We start from the raw sequence: 20234 nt of genomic DNA on the forward strand, positions 1-20234 counted from the left end.
GTTCATCAGTGTTGATTTTTTCCAGCAGCGTCAGGCGGCAATCAATTCTTTTCCATAGCAACACAGATGACATCAGCAAAAGGGAGAAAAATAAAAATCTTTCCCAAATAGGATATGATTCCTGTAAGCTATGAAAACATATGGCCCCTGGGAGACCTCAGGAATTGGCTCTTGCAGCGAGGAGAAGCTCTGATAATGCTTCAGAAATCATTTGGGCTTCTTACTGCAAATCTGATCTACATCATTTAAACGACCTTTTTGGGAAAAGAAGAGCAAACAGTGAAGCGCAGCAATCACAAGCAAACACCTGTTCACTATGTGCTTCTTCATGGCGTCAAGACGCCACCTAAAGTCAGAAAATCATGAGCACTAATAGGAATGGGTGGTCCCATATTAAAGGGATGTGGAAGAAAGAAATTTTGGCTTTTTGCCTGCTTGCCCTGAGTTCATCTATGATGCTAAGGCATCCCTTGGCTACTATTAGAACTGATTCTAAAAAAAAAAAAAAAAAAAAAAAAAAAAAAAAAAAAAAAAGAACTGATTCTTTGGGGTTCCAAGAATTACTGAAGGTAAGTAGAAGCATAGAGCCCTTTAGAATGAAGAGCTCTCATATTCTTGGATTTCCCATCAGCAGAAAGACATTGTTGGACTAGCTGGATGGCAGCCTATAAGCTTTGGCAATAAATTCTCTTTTTATATACATAGATTCATTTTAGATGTTCTGTTCCTCTAGAGAACTCTTGATTAATACAAGACCCATAACCCCTAGTGAAACAGAAACATTAATTAAAAGCTCTTGCCACCAGCAACAGGAAGCCAGAGTCAGATGGATTCAGCATGGAGTTCTAGCAGACATTCAAAGAAGACATAATGGCCATACTCCTCAAATTATTCCACATAATAGAAACTGAAAAAAAATGTTGCTTCATTCTTTTTATGAAGCCACTATTACCCTGATACCAAAACCAAACAAAGAGACAACAACAAAATATTTACCAATTTTCCCTTATGAAAATAAATGCAAAAATTCTCAATAAAATACTTGTAAGCCAAATTATAGAACACATCAAAAAGATTATCCACCGTGCTCAAGGTGGCTTCGTTCCTGAGATGCAGAGCTGGTTCAATACAGGCAAATCAATACATGTCATACACTGCATAAACATACTGAAAGACAAAACCATAGCCCTTCATGATAAAAGTCTTAGACTAGGGATGTGTCCTAAATAGGGATGCTGTGATGAAACACCGACAAAAGGAAACAGGGAAGAGAATGGTTTATTTAGCTTTATACTTCCACATCATTGTCCACCATTGAAGGAAGTCAAGGCAAGGTCTCAAACAGGGCAGAAATCTGGAAGAAGGAACTGATGATGTTTACTGGCTTGGTCCACATGGTTTGTTAAGCCTGCTTTCTTGTAGAACTCAGGATCACCACCCACAATGGCCTGGGCCCTCACCATTTATCACTGATTAAGAAAATTCCCTGCAGGTTTGCCTACACCCCTATTTTATAGAAGCATGTTTTTAATTGAGGCTTCTTCCTCTCTAACGACTCTAGCGTCTGTCAATTTGACATAAAACTAACCAGCACAGGATACAAGGGCTATACCCCAACATAATAAATGCAATTTATAGTAAGTTCGCAGCTAATAATTAACCTTAAAAGAAAAGAAATTCAAAGCATTTCCATTAAAATCAGAAACAAGCCAAGGTTGTACACTCTCTCCATATCTATTTGTGGTGGTTTGAAAGAAAATGAGCGCCAAAGGGAGTTGTGCTATTAGGAATTATGGCCTTGCGGAGTACATGTGGTCTTGTTGGAGAAAGTGTGTTACTGTGGAAGTGGGCTTTGAGGTCTCAGATATCCTCAAAATACTGTCCAGGGTCTCAGTCTACTTCCTGTTACCTGCAAGATGGAAGACTCTCAGCTCCTTCTCCAGTAGCATGCCTGCCTGCAAGCTGCCATGTCCCACCATAATCGAGTGAACCTCTGAACTGTAATTGAGCCACCCCAATTAAATGTTTGCTTTTATAAGAGTTTTTGTGGTCATGGTGTCTTTTCACAGCCATGGAAACCCTAACTAAGACTGAAATTGGCACCAGAAACTGGGGTATTGCAGTGAAAGGCCCGACCATGTGTTTGTTTGGATGAATTTGGACCTCGGGAGTTTGAGTTAAGAAAGCAGTGAAATGCTTTAAATGCTACTTACTGGGCCATATCAATAGAAGGATAAAAGACAGGGGTGTTAAGAGTGATTTGAACTGTGGGGTCTGGCTCAAGAGGTTTCAGAAGAGAAGAATGTTAGGATGCTGTTTAGAAATCATTCCTGTGAAATTTTGGTGAAGAATGTGACTGCTTTCTCTCCTTGTCTGAAAAGTCTGCCTGAGGCTAAAAAGTGAAGGGTTTTGCATTAACTCCATTGGCAGAGGAAATCTCAAAACAGCCTAATGTAGACTCTGTTTTGTGGTTACTAGTGTCATCTCTAACAAAAGTTTATAATGAAAAGGAGCAGTCTGAGCAAATAAAAACACAAAATGTCCAGATTGAGAAAAGGGGCATGAGGAAGTGGAATAGAGATAAATCCTGTGTTCAAGGAGATAAATGGATTAAGAAATGGAAGAAACGCAATGATGATCTCAGGGCAAGGTCCCACCCAGCTAAATTTCCAATTTGTGAGAAGGAATTAGAGTAGGGTGTGGTGGTACATGCCTTTAATCCCAGTACTCCAGAGGTAGAGGCTGGCACACCTCTGAGTTTAAGGCCAGCCTGTTCTACAGAGCAGGTTCCAGAACAGCCACACTTAGGTAGAGAAGAAGAGCATAGAAAACAGCAGAAAAAGGGGGCTATGGAATTTGCTTCTGTGTGTAAAGATCTCTGAGACAAAGAATGTCTAAGGTGTATCCCTGAATGGAGGCCTAGAGAGGCCACTTTGTAAAGTTGTGAAGTTGACCTGGATTGCCTTGCAGACCTCAAGATGCTGGAGATGGCAGAGCCAAGGGATATCTGCCAAGAAAAGCTGCTAACAGGGAGTGGAACCAGCCCAAAGAAAGAAGTGTGTTGAATTCAACAAAACTGGAAGGAGCTGGAGATCTCAAAAGCATTTTGACATCAGACATGAAGATACAGGTTTTGGAGTTTGTCCAGCTGGTTTCCGGTCTTGCATTGGTCCAGTGTTTTCTCACTATGCTTCCTTCTCTAGGTTTTGGAATGGTTACGTACATCCTCTGCCATTGCATGTTTAAAGTATGTGATCTGCTTTTTAATTTTGATGTTTATAAGTGAGTAAAGTTGATAAGATTAGATGAATCTCAAAAGAGACTTTGAACTTTTAGACTTTTAAAAAGCTTGGGATTGTGATATACTCTAGGGACTTTTGAAGTTGTACTGAATGTATTTTTGCATTATGATATGACTACAAGCCTTTGGAAGGGCAGGGAGTAGAATGTGGTGGTTTGAAAGGATGGCTCCCAAAGAAAGTGGCATTATTAGGAATAGGGTGGTCTTGTTAGAAGAAGTGTGTTATTATGGCGGCCGAGGGGCTGGAGAGATAGATGGCTCAGAGTTAAGAACACTTACTGCTCTTCCAGAGGACCTGGATTTAATTCTTAGCACCCACATGACAGTTCTCAGCAACACATTGAGTAGGTTACATTTAGAGATATATATATATATAGGCATATACCTATACACATGCTATAACAATGAATGAAAAAAAGAGGTCAGAAATCTGAAAGAGAGCAAGGGTGGGTAAATGGAAGAGATGAAAGGGAAGGGATAAATGTAATTATAATCACAAAAATAGAAACAAGTAAAAATTAAGAAAATGAATATGATTAAGTATTTTTTTTAAAAAAATCAATTCTTTGTTCTTTACTACTTAATATCATAGTTTATTATTTAAGTAAATTTGTGAAAATAAAAATAACGTAGCAATTTCTAACATGAACTATCTTACCATGTGCTACACTGAAAAAAACAACAACGCAGAAGCATGTAAAAGTATACATACATTATACATATGTGCCCACACTACACACATTATCTGTTCACATGATACACTAATGCAATCAATGGTATGTATTCATCTTAGAGACGGATGAGTATGTTCAATCTTTAAACACGCAATTCTGTGAGAAGTATTCCTCTACCCACCAATACAGTTAAAGGGAGGTACTGACTCTGGGATGCGAAGATGAGTGGATAAATAATTTATAAATAATGGCTACTATGAGGAAAACTTCATTGGAGAAGCATGAAAAGGGACATGCTTAATTCCCATCTACCACTAACGGGACTTGTAGTCTAGGGAACTGAGCTGGCCCTCCTGTGTGACGGGGGCTTGTCACCTGCTAAGGCTGGTTAGGAATCAACCATCTCAGCAGAGGCACAGCTCGCTAGTTTTATTCCACGATCTTTCATGTTTTTTTCTTTTCATCAAACAACAAAAATAAGACAAACAGAAATCCATATCTCACTCTGCCTGATTTCTGTATTCCTGAAAATCAAAATTCACTTCATACGAGATTGACTGTTTTCTGGATACCCGAGGAGGATTTTGACACAGACCATTATTTCCCACAGAGGTCAACCTATGCAGTTCAACTGCCGATCTGAATCGTTGTTCACATGGAAACACAGTGGTAGAGGAAGGCTCTGTTTCCTGGCCATTTAAACATTCTCAAGTGACAATGCACTCACTGAAATGAGGGCTGTGGGTACCAGCAACATTCCAACACTGCAGCACTGCGCTTCCGTCACAACCCAGTGCCTGGGTGATAATTTCTTCTTTATGCCAGCACACTAAATATCAGTAGTTTTCTATCTGATGTGCCTTATTGAGCCCGGAAAGAGTGGGAACCTCAAGAAATGAATGGTGAATGATGAAGAATAACCTTGCTGAATAACTGTGTGTAACTTATCGTGTTCTAATACAATACACAGGCTCTGATAGCATACTACTGAATGACGATTTAGCTCAAATGTATATAGGTTGCTTTTTGTGTGGTATTTCTAAAAAATATTCATCTGTATCTATGTATCCATCATTTATCTCAGTGTCACAGGGGCCTTTATAAAATTATTTTATAATAGAAAGGTACATAATGAAGATTTGAGAAAGTGCCAATTATTCTGAAATGAAACACTAGAAAACTTCCAAGTCTGCAGTCTTGTAGTGTAGGCAGCGAAACTCTGCCAGCTTAATGGTGTCCTCCCCTAGTCCTGTTTCTTATTGCCAACAGAAGATGGGTTTACAAAGAGCCAAATTGGGTCATACTAACCTGGGAAGTTAATATGAAATTACAAATAATTTCTTTTATAAAAGTTACACGCTTTTAAAGATGCACAATAAGGAGTCATTATTTATCGTGTGCCTTCCCCTTTGCAAATGCTGTGCTTTACAATGTCGATTCATAAAAAGACATGAGGTAGGGAGGGGAGCATTTTGGAGGAGAGTCGGGACTGAAGGAGAAGGAACGCAACAAGAGAAAGGCGTGCAGGGTGACTGGGAGCAGAGTGAAAGAGGGACCAGCAGGTAAATGTGACCTGATGATCCTCAGGACTTAGACATTTTAGTCTACAAACTTCTAGGATGATTAGCTGACTTAATTAGCTCAATTGACTGACTTAAATAGAGCCTATTTATTTGTTTAAACCTGGCTAAACATTTGAAATTAATTTAGAGAAGTATCTCACTGAATGTAAAATAGGCACCACCATTAGGCATAAATACATAAATCTTCACAAACTCATTTGCATAATGTTGTTAGTATAAACTTTTGAGGGGTCTTATGTATCATTTTATATTTTAAGATAAATGTATATTTATGTATGACATTTTATATATATACACATATATATACACTTCGAGTATATTTGTTAATTTATCTAGATTTAAATACATTGTTTAAAATATACTTTGAACACCTCTTTTGCCGGACACATCTTAATTCATCACATTTATTAGGAACAATATTATGTTTTAGCATGTTCATATAACAAAGAATAATTAAGGCGCCTTAGCGCATCTACCTTTTTGCAGAAATATCACTTTTTCATAGTCAGATACTTGAAATTTATTTATTTTTAAAATGTTTATCATTGTATATTGTCACTTTGTCTAAGAGAAAATGAAAAGCTATTTTCTTGCCCATTTAAAAATTTATACACTCTAATGAACAATTCCTCCCCACTTTGTTCCCACTGTCTCTTGCTCCTGCTAAACATGACTCGATCTCTACCTCATCATTTTTCCATTCCACATATAAAACAACTAGGATCAGTGGCCTGAGAAGATGTGCCAGTGGATAAAGGCACCTGCCAACAGGCTTAAGGACCAGAGTTCGATCCCTTAGACCGAAGGTAGAAGGAAAAAAATGACTCCCTCCAGCAGTCCTCTGAGTTCTACATACAGACTGTAGGACACAGGTGTTTGTGTACAACACACACACACACACACACACACACACACCTCAAATAAATGTGATATTTTTAAAAGTAGCATTGTTCAGCATTTGTTTCTCTGTTCTTGGATGATTTTACCTGGCAAAAAGTCAGATTCATCCATGTTGTAACAAATCAGTCTTCATTCTTGTAAAGGCTGAACAGAGTCCTGTTGTGTAATATTCCATATTTCCTTTTTCTATTCATTCATGGCAAGCAGGCGGGTTGTTAAATCAACATATTTTTGTTTTGTTTGTGATGCTATCTTCCTGTAAAGTCCAGTCAAAGTCAAGGTTGGTTTTGAACTCACTGAGCAGGGATATCCGGTATGGATCACCATGCCTAGATCTATTTCCCACTGGCAATGTTCTAAAATGAATCTCTACTATGAAAACTAAGTCTTCCTGTTTAATGTGACCTTTGACTGTTGATCATGATTGCTTCCTCTAAGCAAATTTTTTTGTTTTCTTTTTTTTAATATTTATTTATTTATCAAAGATTTCTGCCTCCTCCCTGCCACCGCCTCCCATTTCCCTCCCCCTCCCCCATCAAGTCACCCTGCCTCATCAGCCCGAAGAGCAATCAGGGTTCCCTGACCTGTGGGAAGTCCAAGGACCACGCAACTCCATCCAGGTCTAGTAAGGTGAGCATCCAAACTGCCTAGGCTCCCACAAAGCCAGTACGTGCAGTAGGATCAGAAACCCATTGCCATTGTTCTTGAGTTCTCAGTAGTCCTCATTGTCCACTATGTTCAGCAAGTCCGGTTTTATTCCATGCTTTTTCAGACCCAGGCCAGCTGGCCTTGGTGAGTTCCCGATAGAACAACCCCATTGTCTCAGTGTGTGGGTGCACCCCTCGCGGTCCTGAGTTCCTTGCTCGTGCTCTCTCTCCTTCTGCTCCTGATCTGGACCTTGAGATTTCAGTCCGGTGCTCCAATGTGGGTCTCTGTCTCCTTTCATCGCCTGATGAAGGTTAATATTCAGGAGGATGCCTATATGTTTTTCTTTGGGTTCACCTTCTTATTTAGTCTAAGTCAACTTTTATCTAGTCCTAAAATGTTAAGTTTACTAGAGTTTAACTTGAAATATCACTCAACTGAAAATCTTACTAGTGGGTCAAAGTCAATGTGGTTTTGGGGTGGTTTAGGGCAAACGTCCAAAATCTAGGATGATAATTCTCGAAAAACGTCATGAGGCCGCTCACTAGCTTGGGGGAACCGTGATCTAACTGTTTCAAGCTCTGGGTTAGACCTTCATCCAGTTGACTTGCCTGCCTATACATGTACATGTTAGATGGGAGGGAAGTTTAAAGAGTATAATTTAATAAGGAACGCCTTCACAAATGCACACACACACACACACACACACACACACACACACACACATTCACTGTTTTCCTTTTCACCTGTGAACCTATAGTATCCTATGGAGATTATACCTGTTAATGTACAAAACACAGAAACACTAAAAACATTATCTTTCTAAACTGGAAAGGCACATTAAGTACCATAGGCAAGCAGAATTACAGTAAAAAATTTATTCATGATTAGATTTCTCAAACTTGTCTCATTCATTTGTTATTCTTCTAGAAAAATGTATCTGTAGTATAAATTATTATTCAAAATATAGACTCACCAAATAACTTAATTTCCTATAATCCATTTCTATTTCTTTTGTATTAAGAATTGCATTTACTTTATCTCACAAGAGAGTTACTAAAGGATAGAGTAGTATCATCATTTTAGGGTATTATCTGAAAGCAAACTGTACAATTTTAAAACGACTAGAATTATTCTAGACTCATGAAACTGAAAGAGGCCCCCAGAGATCACCCTGGCTTCTCATGCTGGCACTCGAACAAGCCATTAATTTCTATGGTGGAAATTACCTCAGAGAGAAAAAACTTTAAGGATAGAATGCGGCCAAGGTTGTAAGTCCCCTACCCAAACTGTTAAGGTCCTCGAGGCTAAAATATTCTACTTTCCTCACACTTAAGCTTACAAATCAATACACGGAATGCCCTGAAAGCGTTTATTTTGAACTGCTTTGTTTACTTACTGAGAAGGTTAACAGAATAACCTCTGGCACTTAACTACCATTCTTGTGGGCCCACAAGAGCACAGAACGGAGAGCAGCTGATCAATACGCTGTGGCTCGCTTTCCCTCAAGTGTCAAAGACTGTTACAGAAGGAGCAGCCCCGCTCCCTCTTTCCAGTGTAATTGTGTCCATCTTGTCAAGCCTCCCTCTTTGATGAAAATTCAATAATTTTGCTAGCTTGCTCCAGCCTTCTCCCAGAATTTAAGAAACCTCACACAATATGAAAGGCATTGGAAAGCTGCTTCTTTAATACAAACTGATACTGTTTCCCCATTCATAGAAATGAAAACTGGCCTTATAGTGACATGAAAAATCCTCAAATGCTCCCCTGGTCCTTGCTTTCTTCTACTCCATGTGGTTCCCTGTCTGCAGTTACCGCTCCTCTGAAAATCCTCTTTCTATATCAACTTTACTTTCTGTAACTTCTTATGCTTCCGAGAGGATTAAGTATCTTTGAGCCTAGTACAACATGAAAAGGAAGCACATGCATTCTTTTTTTTTTTTTTTTTGAGACAAGCTTTCTCTGTAGCTTTGAAGCCTGGAACTTGCTCTATAGACCAGGCTGGCCTCGAATGTACAGAGAGACGCCTGCCTCTGCCTCCCAAGGGCTGGGATTAAAGGTGTGTGCACAACCAACTGGCAATCTACATTCTTTCCTAGCAGAAAGCCTAAGACACTTTGCACCTCATTTTAAGTATCTAATCTATATTACTGAAGAGACCTTAATGCTTTAGAAATTGTTTTTTATGACAAAATTAAAATTGCTTGATGGAGAATCCGAATTTTGAAAAGTAGTTCTGTTTTGCCACCCACTTTTAGAAAGGGGATGGATACTATACTCAGTAGACTAGCAACTGATAATTACACACTGGAAATCCGCTTCAGCAGAAAGAAAGAATCATGGGTCTGAGTGTTTGATTAACTTTAAAATAAGGGCAAATGGGTTTTTGTGAAAACAAATTTTCACTATCTTATTACCTTTATTAAGACAAGTCCAAAGTAGAAACAGGGTCTTTCATAACTACAACATGCAAAGGAATGATGAGGCAGGAAGAAATGTTGTAGGCACAAGCCAGGCCACAGTCTAAGACTTTTCCAAACCGATCAGCTTGGGACTGATATAATCCAACTTCATTGTAATTTCTCATGGTACCAAGGTGCGTCTAATTCATTCTTGGAGATAACTATTACCTACAACAATGGCTTAACCTATAATATACTGTCTTGGAATAGGGGCAGTGCAGAATCTTACCCGATGTGGGTGGCTTCTGTCCTTCCTTCACCAGTGAACACACATCTTGCTGCCAGGATGTCACCAAAAGTAACATCTACTGGGTGTTCCACAGAGTAGAAAGCCTGCCCAGAAGACAAATATAACAACTCATTAAAATGACTACAATTACCCAGAATTACATGCTGGAATATGAGGTTTGGAGCATTGTGTGTAGAGAAGATGAAGACAGACACACGGACAGCTCTCCTGATCCTTGCACAAATCATTGCCAGATAAAATGAGCTCTCCCTTAATTCATTAATTCGACATTAGAGTACAAGTGCCAGACTCTAAAATAAACAAAATCTATCTATACAGCCCCCAATGCCCAATAAGACTAAAAGAAATTTCTGTAACCGATTGAATGTTGGGAAGGATTTGCTGACAGCATATCAAGATGACTCCTAATGACATTACTGCACCCACAGACCCGTGCATCTCTCAACCATCATCACAAAGCTTTTCCTTGCGCAAACGGCGATTCAAGGAGACCCCAGCTGGCCAACAAGCAGAGAAGAAGACAGGTTGGCATGCTCAGCCCTAAATAGGACGTCTAGATCACACCAGACAGCATCAGAAAAGAAGGCGGAAGATTGTGACTGCCAGCCAGAGGTGGTGGGCGACTTCAAGGAAACAGTCCTTTCTGGACACAACAGGGCAGTTTCACATATGAAATTACAGCATGAAAAAGACCTGTGCAAGCTGGAGGGAGAGAGAATCCCAGAAGACAAGACGGGTGGGAGAGGGAGGTGTGAAGTCCCACCAGCCAAGAAACTACTGTCATTTGGGGGCTGCTGGTAGGAGAGCTCGTTGTCTTTAATGGTGTGACACCTGATTAGGTTGACCGCATTCCTGGGTAGGGTCCACTCAGAAGAGCAGCCAGCAACATAAACTGAGCTCCAGAGCATAACCAAAACAAAAACCACGAAGCAAGAAAAGCGAGAACTTGAAGTCGGGTGGGTAGGGAGCTCTGGTGGATCGGTGGGAAGCTGGAGAGTGGAGCAGGATCAAAGCAAAGTGTACAAAATTCTCGGGGAATTCATAAGAAATATTTCTCAGAAGGGAAGCATCGTCAGCATCCCGAGAGAAGTGCCAAGAAAAGCATTAAGTTGGCAGTTACGTACCTGTGGCAGCTGCGGGCTCTGGCGTCCAATCAGCGTCCACTGTCCATCTCTGACTCTGTATCCACTTACTACCTTACCTTAACAAAAACAAATCAGAATTGTGCAATATCACAAACATTTAGAATAGCAAAATCCATACCTCATATTTTCTCTCTTTTTAAAAATTAAACCTAAATAGTTTCAGAATTCAAAGTATTGCCATCTTAATGAAATCATGTAAGAATTCAAGGAATTTGATAAAATTGTACTTAAGGTCTAGTAAAACTCAAATGTTATGTTTATAGAGCCAGCAAGCATAGGGCGAATATTTTTAATTTAACATTCAGCGTGCATTCTTACCTAAATGATGAGTATGGACCCTGTAGGCAAACACATGCATTGGATACGTGTTATAATGGCACGAAATATCAGCATTCACCACTGTGGGAAACAGAAACACAGACAGAAGTCATTAATGCAGTTGGAAAACATGTTTTTGCTTTTTTTTTAAAAAAAAAAATTAAAAGTATGTGTGAAGTAGTCTCAGGTGCTGGCACTTGGTTTTCTTGTGAAACAAACACTTATTCATTACCCAGCAGACATAATAATTTGTTCTGTGCCAGACATCTTATAAAGATGCATTATGAGCCTCATGCCTCATATTTATTTATTCAAATCTTTTTATACAATATACTTGGATCCTAATTTCCCCTCAAGGTTTTATTATATTTAACAAAAGAATGATAAGGAGCAATTCAAAGTACTCTGTATGAAGACAAAGGCTTGATCTGTTACCTTTTTTTTTGAAATTAATTTTGCTAAAAAATTAAATTTGTTTTTATGTTAGTGCAAAAAGAATTTTTAAAAAATATTAAATAAAATATGCTTTTAAAATAGATTTTGAAAACAGTAATAGATAAACCACACTAAACGTTAACTTTAAAAGATTCCCATTCAAACAAACATAACACACTCAATGTGACATTTTCATTGGATCAATGATGCCATATATATTCTTGTAGCTTTATGCTATCTTGAAAGACTAGGTTGTTATTTCCATTTTGCAAATGGAGAGATTACTGTATTTAAATACGAAGGCTGAGCTGTGCTGGATTTTTTATACTCTTGATTTTGAACCTATCCATTCAATAGTTTATATCACTGTACATTGTGCAGTTAAACTTCTACATCTGAAGAATGAATAGCTTGTCTATAAGATAAAATTGAGTCTTTATACAACACATAACCAATCCAGGGACCTTCATTCTTGGCATATTTATAAATAAATATTGGAAAACCAATAAATCACTAGCTTAGAGTAATTTTTTAAAAATTCATTTAAAATCCAAGGATGCTAAAAAACTGGTTTATTTTTCAGATAATACATAAATATCGATCATTCTATAAGCTTATAGAATGTACCGTGAATCTGCTCTTATACATTAGTTGATGAGTTAATGGTAAATGCTAAGCGGTCATTACCTTTCTCTCCTGGTGGTATCACAGTGTCAACAGACATCATAAGATACATGCCGGCAATCAAAGGCTGTCTAAAAAAAAAAAAAAAAAAAAAAGAAAAAAATGGCATTTCTCTCAATTCTGTGATAAAGCCAAAATACCCACGTGGACAAATATGACTTAATGGTTTATAAAATGTGTTTCTCACATAAACCAAAATGAAGAAGAGGGAAGAAGATATAGACCATATGATACCCTTGTCCCTTAATAACTGCTTCACTTCTGTGGCGGTATATGGTAAGGGTTCCTAGGTGGCTAACTTTACACAAAAACTTGTTTATGCTAAGCGTTCTGCTTTTTCAGTCAAACACCAAGGTCAGGATTGTTGAAAAAGGTTTCAATGTTGTTGCAGATTTAACTAACACTGAAAACTAAACAGAGAAGAAAGCAGATTATTCTCCATAATCTGAGGTCTCTTTCGACCCTGGCAGGTCCTAAGAAAGAACCAAGTTCCCCTAAAATGATGGAATTCTTTTTACAAACTACCAGTAACGTAACCAGACCAACCAGTCCTGAATTTCCAGTTAGCCCTACACAAGTTAGGCTTGCCAGTCCCAAATCATGTCTCTTCACTGTCTCCACTCTTTCTCCTCATTTTTCTCCCTCCCTCCCTCCTTCCCTTCCTTTCTCTCTCTCCCTCCCTCCCTTTCTTTTCTTTCTTCCCGCCTTTCCTTTCCTCCTCTTCTGCTCATCCTATTTCCATCCCCCACAATCCAAACTAATTGGAGACCTGAACAGGGTTGTCATGATCCAACGTTGTGATACACACGTTCTTGTTTAATGCTGTCTCCCTCAAGTGTCAGCAATATAAGTGCAGTTGGTGTCATCTAACAAATATAGCCAGAGGGATGCTATTGCTAAGGTGAGTTTATGAAATGACAAATGGCTCAAATCTCACCTTTCATACAAGCCCTTTTATTATTATTTTTATTATTAGCTTATTTTTTGGGGGATGCATCCACATCAACTCTCTCCTGAATTTCCATTTAGCCCTACACATTTTGGACTAGTTAGTCCCTTAACGTGTCTCCTCACTGTCCCCACTCCTCAATCCTGTCCCCTGTCCTCAATATCCCTCTTCCTTTCTATTCCTTCCTCCTTGTAATAGACTGTCATCTTAACTGTTTACATTCTGTAAAGAAAGAGAAAAAAAACTGAGGGAGAGCTCTAGTCAACTATGTGAGAGACTAGAGATGACTCTTCCATTGCTGAATCTAGCACTGAAGCCTATGTGGCCGACACCTGCCCAGACACTTGACACTGAGGAAAGAAATATTTATTGCTCTGATCCAGTAATTTCAGGTTACTTAATCTTCTGCATCAGATGACTAAAACACTTCTATGTTCTTAAAGATCTTGTCTGGAAAACTTGGAGGCACTTACGGCACACGTGTGAGATGCAAAGACACACCAGAGCAGTCCTTGTGATTGTCTGAAAAGACACAAACACATGTTCCATATGAGAACAGGTGGAAACAGACCTCAAAGCCATGTGCTTTATGAACACTAAACACGAAATACTTAAAACATAAAATCGCGTGACATTGGCTCTACGAAGTACTTCACTGAGAACGTTCATACTCCTCAAGTCACAGGTCTGCCAATGAGTCCCAAGACTGAAGACAGACCGCCACCTCACTCCCGTTTGGTGCCCAGACAGAAGCCAAGGAGGCACGGAAGCAAATGGCTGCTGGGTTCTGCACCATCTTCGTTGCAGAAACACGGGAAAGCTGATGAATCTGATAATGCCCACTTCGACTTCTCTGACGTGATGCCCTCGAGCTTGAACTGCGAGCTGAAATAAATTCCATATGCCTTAACCTCTTTCCTCAGTGGTTTTCATCACACTGGGAGGAAAGGAAGCTAAAACACTGCTTTGTTATCTATTTACTGGCATTTTGTTTTCCAAAAACTAGACACAGATATCTGTCTAGCCCTGTTAATCAATTTCTGGGAAGTACTGTTTTTTTTTTTTTTTTTTAGAAAAAAAATTTCAAGTGCTTTCCAAAGAATAAGAGTGTATGCCACAAAATGAAGTCCTCAGTGCCCGGAATGGGTTACACTGAATCAAGTTGTTGACCAAAGAGGACCGCTGGAAACCTGAAAATAACTCAGGCCATTGCCACGGCCATTGGTTTACTCTCACAAACTGTTGATAAGGTCCTATTGCTGAATCCAACACATACACAAGTCACTGGGGATGGAGAAGTCAAGCTGCTGTCCACCCAGACCCTCACCCCTACATTCTAGTTAGTGTTCATGGTGCTGGAAGGTAGTCTACACTCCACAAAAAGAGGAAAGGAAACACTAACCCAGCTGCAAACCTTTTGGTTTCCAATAGTGACCCACCTGCAAGATATGCCGGTGCAAAATGGTACATAGTTTTGGAATTAATTAAGCACTATACGATTGGGACTTACGGCCCACTCCATGAGATGGAAGCCATGCCCGACACGGCTCAGGTGGTTTAGAACCTGAGACTAGAGAGGGCATTGGTTAGGGGAAAACCAAATACTATTGTTCTGGTAAAGGAACATAGCAAGAAAATGACTCCTAACAAGATTCTGTTATAGTCATGGGTCAGTGTCTTGCTCAGCCATCATCAGCTGGCTTCCTCTTGCTGTAGATGGGACTGAACACAGAGACCCAAACGTGGACAGCATGCAGTGAGTGAGAGACCGTGGAACAGAGTCCTCAGTGGGATGTCTCCATCAGATCCCTCCCTCAGAGTTCAGGTGACTCTGAAGAAGAGGAGCAGAAAGATTGTAAGAGCCAGAGGGGATGGATGACAGCAAGAAAACCAGCCATTCTAGACACAACAGGACTGATACACACATGAATTGAGAGGCTGTGGGCTTATACACAGGGCCCACATGAGTCTAAGCCAGACCGGGCCTCAGAGTGGAAAGGGAAAGTGGACACGAGCCCACATCCCTAACTCAGAATTGATTAACTGCAAAGGAAAATTTAACTTTTTCCATTGGTGTTTCATTGGATATACAAACCACACTCTTAAGTGTGTGCATGGGGCAGGCCCAGGCACAGAAGTTGATGGCCAACACAAAACGAATAAAATGGTATGGTATTTCTGAACGTTTTTTGTAGGGGGTTGGGGCTCACAATGGTTTAAGCATTTTCTTTCTTTCTTTCTTTCTTTCTTTCTTTCTTTCTTTCTTTCTTTTTTTACCTTTGCGTATATAATATGGTTTCTAGTTTATGTTTACATGGGATTTCTCTGTGTGTGAATGTGTATGTCTCAGTCTACGCATGTGTCTTGTGTTTTTCTTTGGCTCTTTTTATCCCTGTTCATTTGTTTGTTTTTTCATATTCAAGTTTGTTTTTATCTTATTTTATTTTTCCAATGAGAGAGAGTGAGAGAGAGAGAGAGAGAGAGAGAGAGAGAGTAAGAAAGAGTGTGGCTTAGTGTACATGAGTTAGGGAGGATCTTGGACAGAAGGGAGAGGAAGAAGTAATCTGGATATATTGTATGAAAAATTCTATTTTCAATTTAAAAAGAGTGAGAGTTTAAAGGGAGGTTAAAGAATGAGGAGGAGCTGGGTGGTGGTGGCACACACCTTTAATCCCCACACTCGGGAGGTAGAGGGAAGCAGAGGTCTGTGAGTTTGAGGCCAGCCTCGTCTACAGAGTAAGTTCCAGGACAAGGTCCATCACTACAGAGAAACCCTGCCTTGAAAAACAACAAACAACAAACAAACAAACAAGCAAACAAAAATAATAAGGAGGAAAATAACAATACTAAATAATGAATACATGCATATCTTAAGCTTTGCCCATGTTATTAAAAATATAAATTATAAATGAGTCTAATTCCTTCATTTATTTTATACTGACTTTTCAGAACAGACTTTCTTGTATGAACTACATGCAACTTAATAAATAAACTAGTCGGTACTCCTTTTGAAACGGTTAGTTGATGATCTCATCGAGAAACATGTGGATATCCACGGTGATTGACAGAGAACGGTTAAAGTAGACCTTCAGTCACATCAGCCGAACTCAGAACTCTAGGGACTCACCTAATTAGCTCAGATAATTGCAGGAAGCATTTTTCACGTGCATGGAAATTCTACCGCACTTACAGGTTATTTTAAGAAATGACAGTCATCTTCATTCAATTAATACCAAGAAAGGGGTACAACTCAGTCCTGGGCTGCAGCTAGAAGCCAGCAAAGGGAAGCGTTCACGCTTTTCCTGTTCTCCAATAAACACAATGGAGAAGAGGTATAGAAAAACCAAACACCAACTGGCTATAAAATGCACTTGATAAAACAATGTGAGATTGGTCCATAGAACAGTACCAAGACCTGAGTGAAATGGCATAACCATAGATCTAGAGAGAAACATTACAGGAAGAAAGAGGTGAAAAGGCTTTAGAAGGACTGGGTATGCTAGCAGGACCCAGGTGGGCCAGTGTCAAAAATCCCAGTATACACAGGCTGTCGGGTGACAGAAAGGCCTGATGTTGAGAGTTCAGTGTGTGTATAGCGGGTTCAGAGTCTTGGTTTTATGCTGTGCACAAGGAAGCTGTGCAGTTAAGTGACAGGGACATGTAAAATGCCCCTATAGCAAGTACCTGGCACTTATGCATTATCACTAACGACTGAATGTCAAGTCTAATAGTTCTCCATGGTTGTTTGGTTAGTTGTTTTGCGGCAATGGGTATGAAACCAAGGGTATTGCATGTAGTAGGCATGTAGTCTGTCAACGAGCAACACTGAGCCACACCCATTCCCTGGTAAAAAGTTTTAATTTTAATTACATTTTTCCCTCCATTTCAATTTAAGTGCAAGCAACAAGCACAATATACATTCTGAACTGTCTTCCGTACTTTCATTACATTGTGTCTGAAATAATTAAGGAAACCATCATTTGATTTTTATTACAAAATTGGTCATCTTTATCATGACTTTAAAAATTTTAATGTTGAAAATCAAATAGATATTTAAGAACTAAAAATAATTATTTGAACAAAATTCTAAAAATTGTTTCAAAGTAAAAACTTTTTAGCTTTTAAAGCTAAAATTGCAACCAAATAAGAGAATCAGGAATGTTACTCATAGATAGCATCTTGCCATATAACTATTGCCAAGTGTAATAAAATGGCGTATATTCTCATAGAAGTGTGTATTAGCAGTGTCCAAATTTAGTAGCTTTTCTGAAAGCACATCAATAGGAGCAAATTTTAAGGATATTTATATCCTCTTATCATAGTTTTTTTCCCAAATTAAATGTTTTATATATCCAAACATTAAAATGTACTGTTGTCGTGTATGTATGATGGGTATGCGGAAGGAGGTGGATTTGAACCACACCAGCCATGTAGACATCAGGACAATTTTGTGCGGTTAGAGCTTTCCTTTACTTTTATGTGGGCTCTAGGAGCCAAACTCATGTCTCCCAAGTGTGTGTAACTAGCATTTATTACCTCATGACCTAACCTGCCAACTCCTGTGTTTTTGTTTTCGGCTTTTATCTACAAATATGATAATTATGACTATAATGATAACTATAAATAGCCTGTAAAAATCAAAGACATTATATAGTAGTTATAAAATAGCACCGAATTAAATAATAGTGTGAGAAATAACATCCTGGAGAAAAACACAATGCATTTTGAGCACTTCTGCCCTGTAGTGACTTACAGAGAAGCCCCTGAGTTAGTGAGTATGAGTTTTGTCTTGAAGAACGTATATTGTGCATGGGATTAGGTTGCTGATTAGATCCAGGGTAAAACCCTTGCCTGTTTAAAAAAAAAAAAAGTCTCCCAGAAATCTGAACATATAAAAGGGAAATTAACGAAGTGAAACACTTCAAAACTATAGTGTATACTTGCTGAGCAATAATTTGGTCCTATTCAGTTGCTCTTGTCAAAGCATTTTTAAAAATCTTTGTATACATCATAGTAATTATATTATGGGTCATCCTTTAGGGTATCTATCATTTTAAAAAACCCTAGTTTAGTTTGGCAGAATCACAAATGTGGAACCTTACAAGTTTCACTTTGTTTATAAATGTATGCATTCTAGACATGAAAGTAGAAGGGACTGTGAGGGAAGGGGAAGAACCGGAACAAAGGGGAAGGGAAAATCAACACAGTAACGGGAAGAAAGTGAAAATATGCGCATTTTCTCTCATATGCAGAATCTCTCATACACAGAATTAACACATACAGGCACACACACGCACACACAAACACAGAAGAGGACTCAATGGGAGGAACAAGGGGACCGGGGATGAGGGAAAGAAAGTTTGGAGAGGTGGCAGGAATAGAATATGTAAGAAGTATAAGGATATATATGTGTGAAAACATTAATGAGACACCCATTATTTTGTATGCTAATCTAAAACAATATAAAAATTGATGAAAAAGAATGACACTGATTTTGTTTTATGTGATGGATGAATATCTATCCTAACAATATATAGTTGGACAAAATTCTAAATGCTGTTTCAATGCAAATACTTCTAAAACATTTACATATATTTTAGGCACTGCTGATATGTATTGCTATTTGCATATTATTGCAAAATGGAATTTTATTACTAGGAGCGATCCTGACCTCTACGAGTATATTTTTCTGCAGCTTGACCTAATACCCCGTGTGCTTGCATATTCACATAGTGAGTTCTTAGTGAGAGCCACCTGAACCTCATCAATCAGGGAAGAGGGGCATGCTCCAGACGCATACCAGGTCCTGTGGAAGATGGCAGCTTTCGTTTCAGCCAAAGTGTTTAGGGCAATGAACATGACCTTTCAACTCAACATAGCCCTTGTCCCAGTAATTCATTACTGTTTTCATAACCTCTATCCTGATCTTCTGGTAAACTCTTAAGTCAGATAGTTTTCCATATTTCACTGACGACAGGCAACATGCCTTGATGTTGACTTCCCTTCTGCTGTAACTCACAGGGCTTGGACCACCAGGCCACAGGATAATTAACCTACACAAAAATGAATTCATTTCATTTCACTAGGTTATAGGTGACATCTGCCTCTGTCGTTAAAGCCATCATTAAAGGGGAAAGTACTTTTTAAAAAGTTTAGTGTAACTAAGCAACACGATGACCGCTAATGTTTTGCTGAATAAAAGAGGAAGAAACTGAAGTCAGGAATTTGGTTTATCACAATCACATACTGGCTGATCACTGGTCAGACAGCTGCATTCTGAGACTAGAACACCAGAATACAGAAGGAAGAAGGCATAGATGGAAAAGTTAATTGAGGACAAAAAGAAAAATGGAACCCAGCTCTTTAAAGGGGAGGGAGTAGAAGTAAGTATCAGTGGAATTGCAGCACTGAGTTTGTGTCACTGAGAGGAAGAGGAAGGCAGCTGCTTCTTTGACACATCAGTGCTGTGCATTCCCACACAACGGTTCTGCTGGAGAGAAGGTCTGGGCTTGGCCTGTTCCAGTCAGACCGCTCTACAGGCAAGTTTAGAACTGAGTTCTCTCATCCAATATGGGTTTGATCTGGAAGATTAATTCGTGGTAGATTATTATTAATGAACAATATTTTCAGCTCTAAGAGATTCTTGCACACACAGATGAGATGAGTAAAGAAGTTGGCTTTTGATTTAGAGCTCGGGGTTAAATTTGGTAATTGTTTTACTTTTTAAAATTTATTATTTTGTATGTATAAGTGTCCATTTGTACACTACACGCATGCCTGACACTCAAGGAAGCCAGAAGAGGGCATCAGATCCCCTGGAAGGGAAGTCATAGATGACTGAGATCTGCCCTGTGGGTGCTGGGAATTCAACCTGGTTTCTCTTGAAGA

At 39.0% G+C, this 20234-nt stretch overlaps 1 protein-coding gene across 10 annotated transcripts in view; it reads right to left on the minus strand.

Moving 5' to 3' along the window:
- The window catches only part of Pam (peptidylglycine alpha-amidating monooxygenase), a 296395-nt gene that overhangs the window by 68496 nt on the left and 207665 nt on the right, over positions 1-20234 (minus strand). For all 10 annotated transcript variants that reach the window (XM_041631786.1, XM_041631785.1, XM_041631783.1 and 7 more), the window contains exons 8-12: positions 13820-13868; positions 12401-12468; positions 11279-11359; positions 10940-11016; positions 9795-9898 (exon numbers count right to left, since the gene is read on the minus strand). In XM_041631786.1, the coding sequence (XP_041487720.1) occupies positions 9795-9898; positions 10940-11016; positions 11279-11359; positions 12401-12468; positions 13820-13868 (379 nt within the window). The remainder of the gene's footprint in view (positions 1-9794; positions 9899-10939; positions 11017-11278; positions 11360-12400; positions 12469-13819; positions 13869-20234) is intronic.

The sequence above is a fragment of the Microtus oregoni genome, unplaced genomic scaffold, assembly GCF_018167655.1.
Source record: "Microtus oregoni isolate MIOR12 unplaced genomic scaffold, Mior012 000038F_ref0000394, whole genome shotgun sequence".
NCBI classification, from domain to species: Eukaryota; Metazoa; Chordata; class Mammalia; order Rodentia; family Cricetidae; genus Microtus; species Microtus oregoni.